A 20,005-nucleotide genomic window follows, 5' to 3' on the forward strand; every position below is an offset into this window, starting at 1 on the left:
TAAAAGGTTATTAATTATCTACATCAAAGCCATGCCCACAGGCCCTGCTTACTGCACTTTTCCCTGACAAAAAGAAGCTCAGCTCATTTCCAAATCACCCATACACCAACATGTCAGCCTGCATTCTATTAACTCACTTTTCCAGCCCCAAAAGCATTCAATCCTGCTGAAGATGGATTTTCTCTATGATCTAGAGAAGGGAGAAGCACTCTGGGCACGCAAAACATCAAGGGTATTCCTGGTGTCAGGAACTCCTCTCACGTCTGAAATGGTGAAATCGAGAACCTAAGTAGAACCTTGCTCTAAACCAAGCCAGAAAATGCTCACTTTTATTAAGCAGAGTGTGAGCAAGTGTTTGCCGCCACTGCTGTTTGCCCCACACGGCCATTTGTCAATTATAACAACATGAAGCAAACCCTGGGGCAGGGGCTGGTTGAGGCAGTGGCACACCTCAGGGGCTCAGTGCTCCGGGACGGAGCCGCCATGCCCAAGCTCCCCACGGCGGGTGCTCACAGACAGCTGAGGGGTGGCCGGGCCACTCCACCCTGGGAGGAGACTGTGTCGAGAGCTGTGTGCAGCTCCGAGCCCCTCAGTTCGGGAAGGACATTGAGGTGCTGGAGAGAGTCCAGAAAAGGGCAATGGAGCCGGGGAAGGGTCTGGAGGACAAGTCCCATGAGGAGCAGCTGGGGGAGCCGGGGGTGTTCAGCCTGAAGAAAAGGAGGCTCAGGGGTGACCTTATCACTCCCTGCAACTGTCTGAAAGGAGGCTGTAGCCAGATGGGAATTGGCGCTTCATCCAAGGGAAAAATGGAGACAACATGAGGATAGAAAATCAAGCTGTGTCAGAGAATGTTCAGGCTGGACGTTAGGAGGAATTTCTTCACGCGAAGGGTGGGTGATTAGACAGCGGCATGGACTTCTCACGCAGGCGGTGGAGTCATCGTCCCTGGGTTATTTAGGGAAAGACTGCACGTCGCACTCAAAGCCATGGTATAGTTGACATGGTGCGGTTCGTTCACAGGCTAGACTCGATGACCTCGGACACCATCCCAGCCTGGCTCGCTCTGCGTCACTGTCACGGCCACTGTCACACGGCTGCGCGCTCCCGCCGCCTCACGGGGCCGCGACCTCACCGCCCTCAGCGCCACCGCCCGCCCCGCCCCGCGCTCGCGCCAAGCGCTTCCGGCCGCGGCCCGGCGGAGGAGCGCGCATGCTCGGGAGAACCCGGAAGCGCCCGGGCGGCGGAGCCGGGCGGGAGGCGCTGCCGGAGGCGCTGCGTGCGGCGCTCCCGCGGCCCGGCCGGCCCGGGGAGGGCGCGGAGCCTCGGGCGCTCTGCGGGGCCAGGTAAAGGGGCCCTGAGGGGCGTGGGCCCGCGGGAGGGACGTGCGAGGATGTGTCCCGAAGGCACGGGCGCGGTGTTCCCGGGTTTGTGAAGGTATCCGGGTGAAGCCGCGGCGGTGACGGGACGGGGAAGGGTCTCCTCGGGACGGCGGGGGTTTGGATGTGGAGAGGGATGGGAGTGATGGCAGGCCTTAACGTAACCTCATCTCGGTTCTGAAGGATGTTGGTTTCTTGGAGTTCAGGCTGGCACTAAACTGGCAGGGTTGCTTTGTACGCGGTACTGAGCCCGGTGAGGTGCATCTGAGGCGTTATTTTAGTGTGGACTCTTTTCAGTTAGGAGTTACCCTTTTTTGATGTTGTCCAAATTTATCCTTTTGGTGGCTCCAAAAAGGACTTGTCCTGTCACTTAAATGCTGTGTGAAGGCATGGTGGACTGCTCGATCACTTTTTCTATTTCTTCGTTTATTTGGTTGGCTTTTCTTTTGGATAAGCCAGTTACTAGTTCTGATATATACATACATACATATATATATATATATATATATATGTATGTATGTATGTATATATACACACACAGATACGTGTGTGTGAATATACATATATATTGTATGTGACCTGAAAATCTGTAGATGTAAATAGATGTGCTTGCATCTTTCTATACATTTTATCTTTGTGTGTAACTATATGAACCTCTGACTGTAAAATAATGTTTAGAATTATTTTCATGCATTCAAACAATGGAAGTGTTGCATTATTGAAAATTAGACTGGAGATTTATAACTGACATCTCAATTTCTTTGACTTTTCCTAGTGCTTGACCTGTAATACAGAGATCTTCCAGAATGCTGGAGTCCTATGTAACTCCTATTTTGATGAGTTATGTGAATCGCTACATAAAGAACTTGAAACCTTCAGATCTGCAGTTGTCACTCTGGGGAGGAGATGTTGTGCTCAGTAAACTTGAATTAAAGTTGGATGTACTTGAACAGGTATGTTATGTTTATAGCAGTTACAGTCTGTTCCTTTGATTTGAAAGAAGTTGTCTGAATTATTTTAAATTGGCCTGCACAGCTAAGTAATAACTTAGTGCTTGCTGGTTTTCTTCTTATGCAAGTATTTTTCTCCCCCTGCACTTAGTTATTCTTGCTTTAATTTCATGCCATTTGTTTAGCAGTGAATGTTAATTCTTTACACATTCTGTAAGTTATGGAGTGTGAAGAGAGGCTTTTTTGTGGACATGTATCTTCTTTCAGTAACTATTGTTTTATGGTAGGAACATCAATTGAATTGCTTTTCCAGTCATATTTACAAATTACATATAGTAACTAAGTTGAAGGTCGCCAAGTAAAGTGGGATCTCTTTTTAATTATGCATACTAAACCCATTTGTGCTTTGTATTGTTTTCCAACTTCATATTTCATTGTTCCAGTTGTATCTAAACTTGAGTAATAGATTTGATCATCTGGTTTCTGTGGATTAAATCAAAGACACAGTAAAACTTAGCCTTAAAACAGCAAGCTTGACCAAGTAAAACACTAGATACAGAACTTGGAGCCTGCTGTCAATATGCAGTGGCAAAGCCTTAGCATGGGGATAGTTTCCTTTCATGCTTATCTGAGTTGACAACTTGAGTGTGTGAGACTGATAAAGCTGCTTTCTGTTGTGCATGGAATAGCAAGGATTAGCTGGAGTTCTGTGGCCAGATGTAGTCCAACCAAGTGAAGGAGCTGAGAGAAATGCAGCAAAGAATGGGAAATTTAGTAAATACATCCCGTGAAAGAAGAATAAAATATACTGGGAATGTGTTTTTAATGTTGACTAAAATAAGGTGAGACAAGATAGGGCAAGAATTTTTTGGATCTGACAAGAAGCTATTGAATAAATTGCATGCTGGGAGACTTAGGTTAGACATAAATAGAAATCTCATTTATGTGCTGGATTATGAGGCATTGGAATAGGCTGGGGTGACTGTGTGTCTCTGTTGGGAACACCTTTTAAAATGTGAAAAATATACATATGGCTAATTAAGAATCTCTGATCCTGTTCTGGAAGAAGACACAGTCTTGCAAGAGATATTGTTCTGTTTTCTGTGCCTTTTAAAGAGCCTTAATTGTCTTCCTTCAAGTGTTTCATAGCCTTTGTGTTTTATCTCAAGTCTATTACTGGGTACATCTCTCCATACAGCTGATTTTCTGTAGGATGTGTTCCCCCATGAGCCTTTTTAAATGTATATGTACAAAGAAGGGTTGATCAGAAAGGAGTTCTGGAGGTCATCTAGTCCAACCTGTTTTGAGCAGGGCTGTTGCCAGCATTATGTCAGACATTATGTGTTTTTCTTCAGCTGGGTCTTGAACTCTGCCTTGTTTCAGTGCTCTGCTGTGTGGAGATGAAGTTTGTCCTAATAACAAACGGTGACTTGGCATGGATATATCAAACATGCTGCATTACCTGACACTGTAAGAATTTTGCTGCTGTCATTGATGGTGTTCCCTTTCCAGTAGTTGCAGTTTGCTGGTGGGTGATCCTTGCTTCTTTGTCTGCCTGTGACCTGGGTTCCTAAATATCCAGCTCAACCTGATAATATTGTGGCTCTTGTGGCAAATACAGACATATGTACCCATGGTCATTTGAATGGGAATGTGAATATGCAATGGATGCAAAATTTAGCTCAGTCTCATTGTTTTTGCATTATTTGGCTGGGTGTTCATAAAATGTAGTTATCTTCATTTGGCTCTTATTGTTCTTTGGAACTTGTCTGGATCCACAGATGAGAGTGGGTCCAGTGGGTATTTAGAGTGTCTTCCTCTTTTTTTTTTCCTTTTGTGGAGGGGATGCTGTTTTGCTCAGCAAAACTCTTTGAGTAAGCACTATGTGGTAATGCAAAGTATCCAAGTCTTTGCAGTTGTCAGGATCTCCCTTGAAAAGCTGGTCTCTGAAAATAACCAGAATATATCATTTTAGTTGGATTCTCTCCCTGGATGGATTCATGATACTCAAAGTTAGTCCCCTTAACTGCTCTGCTGTTGTACCACTGTTCTGTCCTGGATTGCAATCTCCAGCCTGGTTCCCTGCTCCTTATCTGACATGAGCACAGCTTTAATTTCATGCTTCGGGTTCTTGGATACCAATCCACCTATGCTGGATGTATTTGTCTAGGGCCTTAAACATTTTCTGATAATTCCATCTTCTGGGGAGTTATCAATGTTTTTTTGGGAGTGTTAGCACAGGTGCCAAACTACCTGGACAAAGCACTTTATAACAGATTTGGGAACAAGTGTGTGCTTCCTGCTCCGTGCACTTTGGCTGATGTTAGTGTTCCCATGTCATGTTGTGCTGTTCTGAGCCTCCCCAACAGAATCACAAAGGACAGATAGGAACAAAGCATAAACTGCTGTTTGTCTTGTAGAATATTTTAATTTATTTCTTTGATGAAATTGGAGCCAATACCTCTTGAAATCAGATAAAATACAGTTATTGACAGAAAATTTACCAAATGTGAAGAGAATGTTCCAGTATCTGAAAATACTTTGCATGTTTTTTAATATATTTTTGTAAGTTTTATGCTCTCATTAAACTAAGCTGAATGTCATTGTAATAACTCTTAGGGTCTGTCCTTCTCTCTGTCCCCCTTCTTTTGTACAAACCAGTTCTGTTGTGGAAGTTAAGTATTAGTTTGTACTCAGCTTGAATCTTCTAGGTACAGTGTAGCTTTTGTATATAATTGTGTCACTCTCTGAATGGCCAGTTGATTTTATAATAATTATCTTTAGTTGAAGATTAGATCTAATAGGATATTGATTTTTTTTTTAATATCCTGAACGATTCAGTTACTGGGAGACTGAAAATCCCAAGAGATTTTCCATCTATACATTGCATAATATGCACATTGTACAAAAACTACTTCAAGAAAGTAATTTGTTATAAAATTTTGAAACTAATACTTGAAATGCTGTTTTTTGGAAAAGCGTTTTAAGCACTTTTGTCAAGTTTTGTATGAAGTCTTTGTAGTACCAGAGGTAACAGAACTACCTCCGAACTTGGTAAATAGCTTGTGTGTAGTATATCTGTTGACACAGTGGTGCCAAAAAGATGACATACATCGATCTCTTCTTGCTGCTTGTGCATATTCCCATAATTAGTTTTTAGCTGTTTTGCAAATGCAGAAGGGAAAGCTTAAGTAGTCTTTGGAAGATAAAGGCTACCTTGATCTGAAAAGAATTTGTATAGAAAGAAACATGAAAAATTGTAATGTACTTAAAATAGTTTAGAGTAGTCTTGTGTTTTAGAGCAAGGGGAGATTTTAGGCAAAGGTGAATTATGATCATCTAGTCTGCATTCTTAAATGTTAGACAGTTATATATGGGTATCTGTTAATTAATCATGAATTTATCACTGATAAATATATTTATTTCAATATATTTAAGCAAAAAATTGTATTAGCTTGCTTTACAGAAATATTGTATAGACACACTTTATGACTTTATAATACATATCAGATAGTAAATACAAAATGCCCTTGTCCCCAGATTTTATTCATATAGAAGTTCCGTATAGTAGGGATACGTCTAGGGTCAAGCAGTACAGGAAAAGAGGCTTTTTGGATTCACTGGTAGGTGTCTGTCTGAAATTCCCTAGCAGCTTGCCTGCTTCATTTCTGAGTGTCATGGACCTTCTCTGTGTAATATCTGTGAATTCATAGGAATTCTGTGTTGAATGAGATGCATGTACCTAACCTGAGGCAAAAGGAAAGGTGCTTAAGCCCTCGCTTGCCAGGATCACCCAGGATAATTCTGGAGTCCTGAGCAAAGGTTTGTGTTCCTGATTTTACCAAAATACAGTTAAGAACCTGTGGGTGCTGGCCAGCAGCAGGCTCAGTAGGAGCCAGCAATGCACCCTGGCAGCCCAGAGGACAAACTCCTTCCTGGGCTGCATCCAACTCAGCATCACCAGCTGGTCACAGAGGTGACTGCCCTGCTGTGCAGCCTTACCTTGAGCTCTGTGTGCTGCTCTGGGCCCCACAGCTGAGGAATGAGGGCAAAGGATGAGAACGTGTTCAGAGGAGGGCAGCAAAGGTGGTGAAAGGGCTGGAGGCAATATCCTGTTTGAAGGGACTTTGGGCATGTTTCATTTGGAGAAAAGGAGGCTGAGGGGTGGCCTCTCAGCTCTCTGCAGCTTCCTGAGGAGGAGACATGGAGAGGGAGGTGCTGAGCTCTTCCCCCTGGTATGCAGGGATAGGACATGTGGGAATGGTTCAGAGCTGTACCACAGGAGGCTTCGACTGGACATTAGGATGCATTTCCTTACTGAGAGGGTGGTCAAACACTGGAACAGGCTTCCTGCAGGAGGTGGATGCCCCAAGCCTGTCAGCGTGTAAGAGGCATTTGGAGAATGCCCTTAATAACATGTTTTGGCTTCTATTCAGCCATGAATTGGTCAGACAGTTGGACTATATGGTAATTGTAGGTTGGCCAAAACTTCTTCCCTGTATCTAGGGGATTTAGATTCACTTATTTCTCAACCTGAGAACATACTGCGCTTTTAGTTCCCAGCATCTAAGACGATGATGAAAATACCAGGCTATGAGCAACTTGAAGATGTGTTGATTTTTCTCCATTAAAACTTTAAAACTTGATAGTAAAAAATATGCATTAGAAAAGTGAAAAGATGAAGCATTCCTGAAGCCTGAGCATTAGAACACTTAGTATTGAGAATGCTGACTTAAAATTCTAACATATCAAATATTGCTTCTTTATTTTACAGTAAACAGTTGTTTTCCTTATTCCAAATCTTGATTGCTGAGACCAGCTCTCTAGCCCGACCCTTCTGTTGTCTAAGTGTTGAGCTATTTTTTTGCAGAACACCTGAAGCTACTGGGAAATTGCAACACTTTGTACACTTTGTATTGTATGTACACCAATTTACTTAGCTGAGTACTTTTAATCTTAACTTTGGCACCTTGTTTCCTGCTGAATTGCTGCAAGCAGCAGCTGGTTCCCTGAGGCTGTCCTGTAGAGTTGTGATCTGTGTTGGATGGAGTGCCCAGGCATTTGTTAGAAGCTCTAGACTGACTTGCATAAGTTTTTAAACCAGTGAGATGTCTACATTAGACCTTTCTGTGGAGGATTCTGGTTTTGCCAATGAAAAATTTAATAACTAAAATTTAATATTCAGTATTTACTGAGTAGTTTGATGTGAAAGGGGCAACAGTGGGCCAGTCTTATGAGAACTGAGCTCTTAAAACTCTTAAACACTAAAATATTTTGAAAGAAATTGCCTTACTGTGACATTGTCAATGTTTAATTCCAAATTTGTACTCTTCACGATAATACTGGTTGCATATCTATTTAAGTATTTATCTTCACTTTGTTTCTACTTGTACCTTAAATAGTGAAACATTTTGCAGTAGCTTCATATGAGGGAGAGGTGGTTTTAAGCTATCCTTTATTATCAGCATCATGGTAACCCAAATGTCTCCTTTGAGCAGACTAATTGGGACATAATCATGTGAGTGGTTATAAAGGCAAATGCCAAGTCTTGTGGCACACTGCTGATTATGGGAGGGAGAATAACTTTTGCTTTGTTATAGAACATTACTATTTTAAGTTTCAGTAGTTAATTCTGCATTCTTTGTTGTTGTTAGGAGCTGAAACTGCCATTTACTTTTTTAAGTGGACACATTCATGAACTTCGAATTCATGTGCCATGGACAAAATTGGGATCAGAACCAGTTGTCATCACTATCAATACAATGGAATGCATCTTGAAGTTAAAGGATGGGGCTCAGGTAAGAAATGTCATGAATGCTTTTCCAACATTATGAGGTTCACGAGAATAAGTACTTCTGTAGACCACTTTCTTGAAACTCTTCTGAAGAATCTGGCATGTGAAGTTGGAATCCCTTTTGTTTTCTGAGAGGCTAATATTTTTCTTCTTGTCATGGCTAATATCTTCCTTTATGCTTATTTTTAAACTCTTTTTTGTAGCTGTGTTCTTGCAGGTACAAAAGCAAGTTAATAGTGTTCTATCAGATTTTTCCTATGACTAGAGGAGAAATGGATTTCAAGAGCAGTATAGTATCCTGTGTGCTTCTGGCTTCTGTCTCCCAAGCAGCTGTGCTGGTTGCTTGAGTCAGCTGTATGTGGCACAAGTCGGCACTGGGAATTTTTCAAAATGTGTTGCTATTATTGAAGGAATGTTTTGAAGATCCTGTAGTCTAACTCATTTTTACCTTTAGAAATTATACTGCTTGCTTGAGTATACTTGGAAGATTTCTTGTATGTAAGGCTCTTCAGGGATATTTTCTTTTTCTTCTAGTTGCTCAGAATAGTTTGTACATTAGTCTGTTTTCACAGGCCCAGGTAAGGTTTCCTTCTGACATAATGAAGCTAAAATATGCAGTGCCTCAATTTTTGTCATATGTCTAACTTAGTTAACCAAAAGTTCTTAGTTATGTTAATGTTGAACTTGTGGGTTTTTTTTTAAATCAGCATGATGCTTTAATTCTAGAGAGGCTTACAAGTTTATTTTGCTTATTGGTTTTTTAAAAGCCTTGTTCTTGTTTTGATTTCAACAGTGCTTCACTTATATTAAGGATCATGCAAACAAAAATTCCAGTTTGTGAAAAAGCCAAGTGTTTGGTAGGGTGCTTGATGAGCTGTTAACATTTAACATTAATAACTAGATACAAGGCAGCAAGAATGTTGGAAAACACTTTCCTGTTGTTTGATGTTTCTTGATATATCCTTTTGCAGTTAGAGAACTAAGAGGCTTTTTTGCTGGAGTAGAAATTTCTAGTCCTAGCCACCCACAGAGGATGTGCTTGCATTCTGTAGTTACACTTAATCTGTGTGCATATGTGGATATGCATATATACACACCACCAGCCAAATATTAAGTACTTTTCCAATGTTAAGGTAAGCTTTTGAGACCAGATGTTCCATGAGAAGTGTGTTTTTGGGAGCAGCAAATTGCAACTAATTATGAGTTGCAGAAAAAGATTTGTAGTCCATGACTTTGTGCAACCCAGAACTAATATTTGATATTGGACCTTGCAGATGACTACTGCTGAAATGATCAGATTTCCTGCTTGCGTGGTATTTGAAACTTAAATTTTGTGGTGCATACATCAAAAGGTCAAGTGTCATGAATGTAAAGCACTCTCAAAACAAGTATTTGTTACAGATGTTTAAGATTCAGAGGCAAGAAAAGAGTTTTGAAAATTGCAATTGACATTTGAACAAATTATTCATTGGTATGTATGCTCAGGAGGGTAAAATTTAGTTCTGTGACATAGAAGGATTATCTTTGATGAACAAGAATGTAAATGAAAACACTTTTATGCTGTTTTCTGAGGATATGGTTAAAAAGTTGACAAGTTGAATTTCATTTTTTGAATTACTATTTGAAAGTGTTCAAAGTATGGCTAAAACCAATTGTCATAAAAATTTTTTAATCAGTGAATAAAAATATTAATGAAATGAAATATTTCTGTGGAAAATGTAGTAAAATGAACTTTCAGTGAGTTTAGCTCCAGGTGGAACTGTTCTGCCAGGAACTTAATGTCAGTGAAGAGCATAATTAGCAAGAAAGATTAGTTTAGTTCTCAAATTGATTGGCTTGACCCTGAATTTCCTTCCTCAGGTGAGACCTCTAATGAGCACAGGGATAATTTCACCTGAGCAAAAAGTAAAGTTCTTGACCTCAGCTTAGTGATATGTATTTCTTTGGAAAGGTGCTATTTCAAACAATGTTTCTGTTGAAGATATATGAAATTTAAAATACATGGCATTGTTTGAATGGTTAAAGTTCCAGTATTTTATCTTCTTCTCATTACCTATGTCTATATATTAAATCTCTGGGCTTCATATTGAATTGAAGACACTTCTTAAAATCTCTGGTTGCTGCTTTTCCTGTGAGTTTTCTCCCTTTGTCCAGTTGGTGTTGGACTATTTATAACTCTTCTCTATTCTACATAAATTCCTTTTTTTTTTTTTTTTAATATATTTGAAATTCCTTGCTCCTTTTTCTTCCCCTCTGAGTGCTAAGATAGCTCATGCCCAAACCAGAGACTTTAAATTCAGGTAGTGCATATTGGGAAGGACAAGCCTGGAAACCTGTGTCTGTTTTTTTCACCTTTCTGCCATTATAACTAACCACAAGACTATTTTTCATGTTCCACCTTTCATTCTGTGGTTTTTTGCCTTGGAAATGATGCACATGGGGAGATAAAGGAGAAATGCTTTATTTGCATTGCTGCTTCACATTCGAGTCCTTGCCTTTAAGCAGAACACAGTGCACCAGAAATACGCTGATGTGTATGAAGGCTCTCTATGCTCCAAGGCTAATTAATTGTGGAACTGGGGAAATCTGTTAGGTTGAAGCACTTGGAGATGCACAGGGAAACCAAGCAGTTTGGATCAGCATAGAAACAATTGAGCACTGCTCCTTCCATGAGGCATTACAAAGAAAGTTGTGAAGGGATAGGATAACTTTGTGGAAGCCGTGGAGAACAGCCCACAAGCATGACTGTCAGAATACCAGACACATTCTTACCTGACAACTGGTAGAAACTGCCACCAAAGAATGCTGGAAGCAGAAATTGGTCTTGACTGGGAAATGATTGAGATGGGAGATAAGGTGTGTTGACAGATTATGAAGGACTTTGAAGGTAAGGACAGAAGGCTTGTGTTTGATGAGGGTACAGTTATATGAAGTCTTTGCTTAGGTGGTAAAGCTAGCTCCAGATCTAAAGCAGTGCTTTAGTAGTTTTTTTCCTCACCTGGGTTGTAATAGTGCAGTTCAATGTGGCTGTATGGACAAGCAGTGCTGTTTTTTCCATTTGAGTTTGGTCAAATGGAAGTCTGGTGTTCTGTGACAGCAGAAATATGGTAAGGCTTGAAGTCAGAAGACTTAACTAACAGTCTTCAGTGGCTCACCTTTCTGCTTTTTATTTGCTCATGTGGAAGTTCAAGGTCTTTATTTTTAATATAAATTCCATTTGGTACTTACTTTCATAGTAGTATATGTGTTTTAGCAAAATTTAAGGTGAAGATTGTATTGAGAATTGTTCTCTAGGAAGCAAACTATGTTTTCAGCTAGTGTTGAATCATATCAAGTTAAAGATGAATATGAAATTCTAATTAAGCAGCCAGTTCATGATGCTCTTATTTGTGTTTTAATAGAGTAATAAGAAAAGAAGAGGATTTTGTTTCTGTGTGTGCATACATACAAATTAGTGTATATATGAGTAACAACAAAGATTTTCCATATTATTTTGAGTTAAAACAAATTGCTTTGTGCAAATCAGACTGTAATACAGTGTTTGCCGAAGGTTCAGGAATGTTTGGCAAAGTTGTTGGGTTTTATGGCATTTTCTGTCAAGAAATCCTGTCTGAAGAGTTCTTATGTTTTCTATAAATTGCTTTCTGTGAACAAAAGTGTTCACAAAGGTAGGAGGTTTTCTTCCAAGGATATTATCCTTTTAAGGGATAAATGTCACAAATGTCTTGGAAAAACACTTAATAAACTTACTCTTTCAATAGAGGAAGTAGTAAAGGGAGGTTGTAACAGGTGCTGGAAAAGGCTTTGGAGCATTTGGTTCAGACACTTTGTTGTCTTTCTCCAGTGATTTCAATGAGAGGCTGAGGAGGAGATGAGCAGCTTTGCTTAAAGCTGGATAAATAGTCACATGTACTAGCTGGGCATGCAAGAGTGACTCTGTAATTTGCGTATTTTTGTTCCTGCTAACCACTTTAATAGACTTTAAAAGCAAAGCATCTGATGCTTCAGATTGCAGTAATTATGCTCATGTAAGAAAAAATTGCCTTTGTGAATTTGTTCAATGCCTCCTGCAGGCGTATTTCTTAATACTCTAGCTGTACTCTAGTCCTGTCACTGCCCTTGTGTTGCCTCAGTCTGAATACCTATCTTGTTTATCTGAAAGTCTATTAATGTGTTCTTAATTTTGAACAGTTTACATGTGAATTTGCCAGTATATTTATATTTGAGTCCTTTTCAGGTCTAAGTAGTGGTGTGCTGCCTACAGGCAAAGATAGTGTGGCACCTCTGACCTAATCTTAATGCTAACTCAAGGGGAATGAACCTTGCTTTTAGGTGTGAGCCCTGCTTTTAGATGTTTCTGGTAAAGAACAAGAACAAGACTTGTAAGCACTTTTGCTTTCTGGCTTGTGCAGCCCTGGGTGGCATCTTCAACAGCTGTGCTGTACCTAGCTCCTGAGAACACCCACAGGGACAAGGCATAGTAAGTAAGCTGTTCCCAGTATCTTGAGAACACATGTGACTTCATGTGAGAAAGAACTGCCTGTGAAGATGCTTTTCTGAGCAGCCAAAAAGGGGGTGGCCAAGCAAGAGAGGGGATGTATGGATGCTCAGTGTCAGGCATATATACTGTGATAGCAGGTTCAAGGACAGAAAGAGCAGTCGTAAATATAGTTGGGACTGTATTCTTGCAAAGAGCTCAGATTTTGAATGCAGTTCTTGTCAAGAAAATATTTTGACATTGTCAAAACAGTTAACAGTCTTGATCTTAAAGACCCTTTCTAACCTAAATGATTCTGTAATTCTGAAACGAGGTTGGTCATTATTATAATAGGTATTAAGACTGTATAACATGAGTGTTTTTCAATAGCTGTTTTTGTTGAAATCAATGCACTTTGCGCATTGTGAAGAGAGAGCCAGGTGAGGATGTGGCCCTGTGTTGGTATAGGTGTTGCAACTTCAGGATGCTGCCAGGAGCTGTGTGTAGTTACAGTTTTCCCTTCAGTTCCTGTAGCAGTTGAAGCAATAGTATCTAGAGAGCAAATATTGCCTTTTCTCATCTTGTTTTCTGAACAAGATCTCTGTGTACCTCTTTGTAGTGGTGTTCAGACCAAGTTTGTGATTTTGAAGAAATCTCCTGGCTGTTCAGGCTTACTGTCCTTTGACCTCTATTACAGGGTCTCAGAACTAATGTGCTGGATCTTTTTTGCGAAACTACCATTCTCCTAGAGCACATTAAAAGGAAAATGTGCTGTGGCTGTTAATTGAGATGAGAAGAGCTGTCTTGTGTGAGTTGGTAATAGAATCAATATCCTGTGATCACCAGGCATGGTGTGCTTCACATTGGGGGCACAGTGAATCCCATGAGATGAGTTTTTTTTTTTGTCCAGAAAGGTGTATTGACAGCCTAGGTTCAGAAAGTGTATATCTAACCTACATTTAATGCCTGCTTGTCTGCTTTTCATACTTAGTGTGTCTGTGACAGTAGGCATCTCACAAAACATCTAATTATGGACATGTGTAAGCACCACTTTTCCCCCTCCTCTTCTCATTTGTGAAAGCACATTCCTCTAGTGCCCTCTGAAGCTGTAGAAAATGGCATGTTCTTCTTATCCAAGGGTTCAGAAAAGGGTTTATATGGTAAGAAAGTGGAATCTGAGCTTCCAAAATAATAGATTTCTATCAGTCTCTTAATTTTTATAATGGTTTAAGTAGCAAGCCCTCTGGAATTGCATTCTCAGAATATAATCTCACTCAAACTAGAAGAAAAATGAAAACTGTCTGTCATAATCAAGCAGGTCCCATATTACAGGCAAAGACCAGTGCTTGATAGCTGTGTATTTTGCACTGACTGGAGATAATTAATACTCACTCATCTTTTATTTCTAGCAGTGTTTTGAACTCTGTATCAACAGTAGAACATTCTGTTATGAAATTATTTGTCAAAAAGACTTCAGTGTAAATTGGAAGAATTTTAGGCATATGAGGATGCAGTGATACCTTAATAAGGAAGATAATAGACACTGGCACAACCAGGCAGTGCAGCTCAATGCAGATTGTCAATGAAATTTCTTTCTTAGGTATTGTGGTGGGTTGACCTTAGATGGCTGTCAGGTGCCCATCAGAGATCTCTTATCACTCCCCTTCTCAGCTAGACAGGAGAGAAAATATAATGAAAGGCTCATGAGTTGAGCTAAAGATAGGGGCAGATCACTCACCAGTGATCTGGGGTAAAACAGACTTGACTTGGGGAAATTAGTTAAATTTTTTACCAATTATATCAGGATAGGACAAAGAAAAGTAAATCCAAATCTAAAAAACACTTTGCCCCACCACTCCTATCTGCCCTGGCTTTACTCTATTCCTGATTCTTTACCTCCTCTTGGCTGTGGCACAGGGGACAGGTTGTAGTTACTTTATTACACTGCAGCTGCTTGCTCCTTAGGTACTCTCCCTGCCCCAAAGTGGGGTCCCTCCCACAAGGGACACACCTCCACACACCTCTCGAACGTGAGTCCTTCCCATGGGCTGCAGTTCTTCATGAACTGCTCCAGTGTGGGTCTCTTTCATGAGGTGCAGTCCTTCAGGAGCAGCCCAAGGGATCACAAGTCTGCTAGCAAACTTGCTCCATTGTGGGCTCCTCTCCCCTTGAGTCTAGGGGTGGTGCCAGAAGCCTATTCCAGTGTGAGCTTCACACGGTGTCACAGCTTCCTTCAGGCATCCACCTGCGCTGGTGTGGGGCCCTTCACAGGCTGAAAGTGGATTTCTGCTCAGCCATGGGCTGCAGGGGCACAGCTCCTTCACCATGGGCTGCGTGGGCATCTCTGCTCCATGCCTGGAGCAACTCTTCCCTATCTTTCACTGGCCTTGGTGTCTTCAGGGTTCCTTAGCTCCCATGTCCTTATTTCTCTCTACTCTGGTTGTAATTGCTTCTGCCCAATAGTTTGGTGTTTTTTTCATCTTAAATCTGTTATCTGATATTTATCACTGATGGCCTTGGCCAGTGCCAGGTTTGTCTTGGAGTTGGCATTACCTCCATCAGACATAAGGAAAGCTTCCAGCAGCTTCTCACAAAGTCACCCCTGTAGATCCTTGCTACCAAATCCTTGCCCTGCAAACTCAGTCCAGGCATGACCAGTGAAGTCCTTTTGTCCTTCCTACTACCAGACCTCAAGGTTATAGTCTCATTATCATGCATAGACACCTCTTAAATTTGCCGGTGTTTATTTTGTGCTCCTATGTACTGTACAATCAATTGCTGTACTAGTAGAGAGCAAAAAGTTTCTGCTTTTTACATTTTAGAAGTAAAGCTCAATTTCGTGTTGTCTTGTTCTTTCTCTTGCTTGAACCATCTCTTTCTAAACTGATGGTTTTCTTTGTTTTGCCAAAAATAATTGAAAGACAGGCCTCATAATACAGTGCTGGTAGCTGAAAAGCTAACTTGACATGACTTCATTATCTTCTAGCTGCTATCTCAGTGGGGAATTGCTATTTAAGAACAACTCTTTTTCAGCATTAGTAATGCCTGCCAACTGTTGGGGTTTGGTTGAGGTTCAAGGCTTCAGGTTCCCTAGCTGCCTTGTTGTAATTCATAGTACTTCAATCTTCTAGTATACTCATACAGTTGTTTTGTCTTAGGCATAAGGACTAGGCATCTTGTTGGGGTTTTTTATTGCTATTTGGGTATATTGGCTTAAACTGGCTCTTTGCCTTTTTAAGATGTCAGTTGTATGTAGGGAAACATGCCCTTGCCAAAAAGGAAATAACACTTTTCAAGTTTTGAACAACTTATTGCCCTTCCACAAACCAATTTAATTGTCCTTTAAATTCAAGAAGGACAGAAATATATTTACTTATGTGTAAATGTGGATTATATACATTAATGTTTCAATTCTTTATATACAATGTACATTAACTTTCTTGTAACTGCCAAATCAATGCCCCGGGGTTGGGGTCTGATGTCTTTTTTCAATGCTTGTGTGTACCTCACTGTACTGTACCTCAATTTTTGACCTTTCTGTGGACTGTTGAGAAGCCTTGCAGCTGCAGAGAGTGCAGCTTCAATTTTCTTCCTTCAGCTGGTAATGTTTGAGGCAGCTAGATTGAAGCGTGCATATCCTGCAATCAAGAGAGCTCTTCTGGAGTCCACGTCGGCTTGCTATAGTGTCCCAAGAATATTTATAAAAGTAGGCACTTAATAATTTGTATCAGATTTATGGTGCTGTTAGTTTAGTCCAAGATGCTTGTTTGGAGCATGACTTCTGAAGTTTGTTTTCCTTTTGCAGAGCATCAGTTGGAATTCTGTCTTTCTCAAGTAGCAAGAGGAAAGGATAATGCGGATGGGTGTAGTATGTGAAGGAATGCTGAGGCATCTAAATGGAGAAATGATTAGATGAGAAGAGATTAAAGAAATTTGATGAATGTGAAGTCACCCCAAGACAGGAAGGGAAGGTTTTTTTGGGGTAGTTCTGGTGATCCTTTAAGCTCTCATATATTCACAGGTAATTCTAAATAGATTGTTTAATCAGGTGAGGGTAGCACACTTACATGAAGAATTCTACTTGTTTGCCTTGGAACACCTGACTAGCTGAGAAATGTCTCACTTATTTTGGTGGAACCTTTTTAGGATGCCATATTTTGGAAAAAAATAATCCTAATTTTAGATGTATTGGTGTAGTTTTCCATGTATGTATATTTTTTTGGGAAGCCTGCATAAGGCTGAATTTATTGAATCGGTCATAATATTTCAGACCTAGTTAGTTTAAACTACTATTATTTTCTCCTATGCTTTGGAGATAATATTTTCAGAGCAGATTACTAAAATGCAATTATTGCATGGGTTTGTTCCAATGTAGATATGGATATGAGGCTTGCTGTTTTCTGGATCAACTTGTATTTCCACGGGAATCAGGCTTTACGTGACGTGTTTTGGATTTGTAGTTTTTAAAAGCCTTGTTCTTTTGGGCAGACATTCTTAAATTAATCTGTGGTTCTCACTACTTTATTTTTTAAATTATCCTATTTTTTCTTATCCTGTTCTTTTATGTGTGTTGGGTTTTTTAAATATAATTAAACTGTGGGCACCAACTTCCTTGCTAGATTCCTCCTTTCTACTTAGAATTCAGTTTAACTACGGCTGAGCTTTGATTCTTGGTTGTAGAAGCTGATTCCTTTTCTTTCTGGAATCTCTTCACTCATCCATGTGTTGTCTAAGCATGTCCTTGTCTGATCAGTCTCATTCCACTAAATTATATATTGAGTAGCTATCGACTGATCTACTGAACTGATCTTTCTGAACTAAAGCTAGTGCTTTCTTTTTTTTCCAAGAATTGTATTTTGGGACTAGAGAGTGTACAAGACGCAGTGTCTGTATTGCAATGCCGTGTCAATGCACTTGGCAGTGTTAACATTGGCAACTCAACGTAGAAGGTGAAGTAGCAGAATGGGTTAATTTTCAAAACTGAGTTGTTTGGGAAATAGCATGGTGAGAATTCAGAATCTCAAAATTTTGTTTCAAATCAATAAATGATTATAAACATGTTCTTTTTTTTTTTTTACACTATCTTTGTTGATGGAAAATATTTATTTTAATTTCCTGAAAGTTGAAGTGTTATGAGCTTGTTGCACATGGCTATTGCTTCTAAAAACAAGAGCTAGATAGCAACCTATGAGGCTTTTCCTGGAACTGGAGTGTACTAGATTTAGAGATTTGTTAACCTAGAAGGTGCAAACTGTGCTTGGGTGCATGTTCTGAGCGAAGCATTTCCCCATATCTCAGTTGTGAAAACTTGTAAATTGTTGAACATACTGTTATCAAATAGGGCACAACTAACAGTAAATCCATTTATCTCTGTCTCTCCCCACCCTCCTTTTTTATTTTTGCTTCCATAGCATTCTGGAATTTACTGTAACTTGCCACTGGTAACTTGTCCCTCGTAAGTCTTGTTCCATTAAAAAAAATAAAAGAATAATTGGAAGTCCAATTACGCAAGCCAAGAGCTGTTTGACCCCCAGATATGCACACTTCTCTTTCTTCATGCATGTGAAAACTAACAAACCTATACCAAATGCCTGTGTTAACAAAATAAGTATTGTTTGTTTCAACCTAAAGCAGATGCAGCTCTTCTCAACATGAGGCATCTTGTTTCTGTGCTCATCTCTGTGCAACTTCTGGCCTGCAATACAATTTCACTCCAGTGAGCTGGCTCTTACACCTTTTGACACTTAAAATCTGTACAAATCCCACTTTACTTGTGAAGTAGTTCAAATATTGACAGTTTCAGTAGTGTTGCCCATGTGGTGGAGAAGAGTGGTTGTTTCAGAGGAAACCCACGTTCCTCCTTTTACTTGTTTAATGCTGTAGTTCCTTATTTTCTGCTTTGTAGTTCCAGATTCCTTTGCTTGGGGGATTGTGATGTTACTTAAAAAGTAAGGAAGCGGCAACCCCGCTTACCTGTTGTATTGCACTGCTATAGGAGCTTGCTCTGGAGACATACATTTGTGTGGATGTATATGTGTGGGTTTGTATTTATGCCTATTAAAGATGACTTTCCTTCTGACTTTTTTATTTTGTTATTGCTTGATGGTAAGAAGGAACAGTTAGAACAGGAAATATGGATTACACTGAGTGCATAGTTAAACAGTTGTTTTGCATTAGTTATAATTCCATGTTAATCCTGTTAGTAGGGCAGTGAGAGGAGGCAAGAGCCTGTTTCTGATTGCTTTGTGGGCAGGCACTGTCACACATGCCCAGCTGAATGGTAGTCAGTGTATATTTAACTTGCTTCCCCCAAACAAAACTTTTTTTTTTTTTTCCTGGAGTTCTGTAATGGACCCATCTTTGCACGTTCTGTGATCACTAGAAAGCTGCGGACCCCAGACTATTTAATACTATGTAGTACAGCTATATTCTGGAAAGTTCAAGAGTGTGAATACTACAGTTGTTTATAAAGCTAATCACCTGAATATGCTGTGTGGAGAGAGGGGATGATATATCAAGAGCTTTTTAGGCTGCAAAATGAACTTGGAAGCTGAATGTCAGGTTGAACTCCTGGCAAAGCACCACTTTGAAAGTGCATTGTTAAATTGTAAATAATGGTTTTGTTCTGTTCCAGCTATGATAGTATCCAGTAATTTTTTGGTGGAGTGGCTGTGCTGCTAGGGAATTGAAGGAGTTATATACAGCAAAGCAACATCAAAGCAGGGAAATGGATGGCATAATTTAAATATTAGAGCTAATGCAACATTGACCAGTTTAACTTTTATTTTAGAACTGTGGAGTATGTTGTGGGTCTCAAAGTTGTGGATTTGAATGTGGATGCAGTAGAATTGTTTTTAGTGTGGCTTAGTATGCTATATTTCTGGAAAAAAATCCCAAATAGTCAACAGGTTAGTAGGTAAAAAAACCTACTAATACCACTAACTAATATAATTAACACTAGTGATTTGCATATGCATGTATATTTCAGATGAGTTTACCTGTGTTAAAGTAATTATTGCCTCTGGGATATGCGTGAGTACAAAGAGGGCTTGTGTGTATATGTACAGGAATTTTCTAAAATCTACTCTGACAAAGTCTTCTTGAGCACTCAAACTGTCACCTTTTGGTACCTCCAAAAGGTGACAGGGCTGTTAGCTGTTCAGATCCTCTGGATGCTTATTCCTGACACAGGTTGCCTCTGAAGATAATTCTTCAGCTTTGTATGTCATCAAAGTTAGCAGGGAAAATAGCACATCATCTTGCCAGAAAAACTTGTGTGTTAATACATAATGTTTTTGAAATATACGAGTAACCAACACTTAAAATTTTCAAGTTAATTAAAAGTGTTCTCTTTGTAAGTTTGTGTTGGGAGACTATCCATGGGGACAGGAGAGTGATAGAAGAGCTC

General features: G+C 39.9%; 1 protein-coding gene across 4 annotated transcripts in view; it reads left to right on the plus strand.

Moving 5' to 3' along the window:
- Positions 1-1,185: 1,185 nt before the first annotated feature.
- Positions 1,186-20,005, plus strand: part of VPS13B (vacuolar protein sorting 13 homolog B) — a 426,576-nt gene continuing 407,756 nt past the window's right edge. For 3 of the 4 annotated variants that reach the window (XM_030266479.4, XM_030266481.4, XM_002198879.7), the window contains exons 1-3: positions 1,186-1,343; positions 2,152-2,329; positions 7,981-8,124. In XM_030266479.4, the coding sequence (XP_030122339.4) occupies positions 2,183-2,329; positions 7,981-8,124 (291 nt within the window). In that variant the 5' untranslated portion in view covers positions 1,186-1,343; positions 2,152-2,182. Of the gene's footprint in view, positions 1,435-2,151; positions 2,330-7,980; positions 8,125-20,005 lie in introns of all 4 variants that reach the window. The other variant, XM_030266480.4, reaches the window with a different exon arrangement.

Source organism: Taeniopygia guttata, chromosome 2 (genome assembly GCF_048771995.1).
Source record: "Taeniopygia guttata chromosome 2, bTaeGut7.mat, whole genome shotgun sequence".
In the NCBI taxonomy this organism is placed as follows: Eukaryota; Metazoa; Chordata; class Aves; order Passeriformes; family Estrildidae; genus Taeniopygia; species Taeniopygia guttata.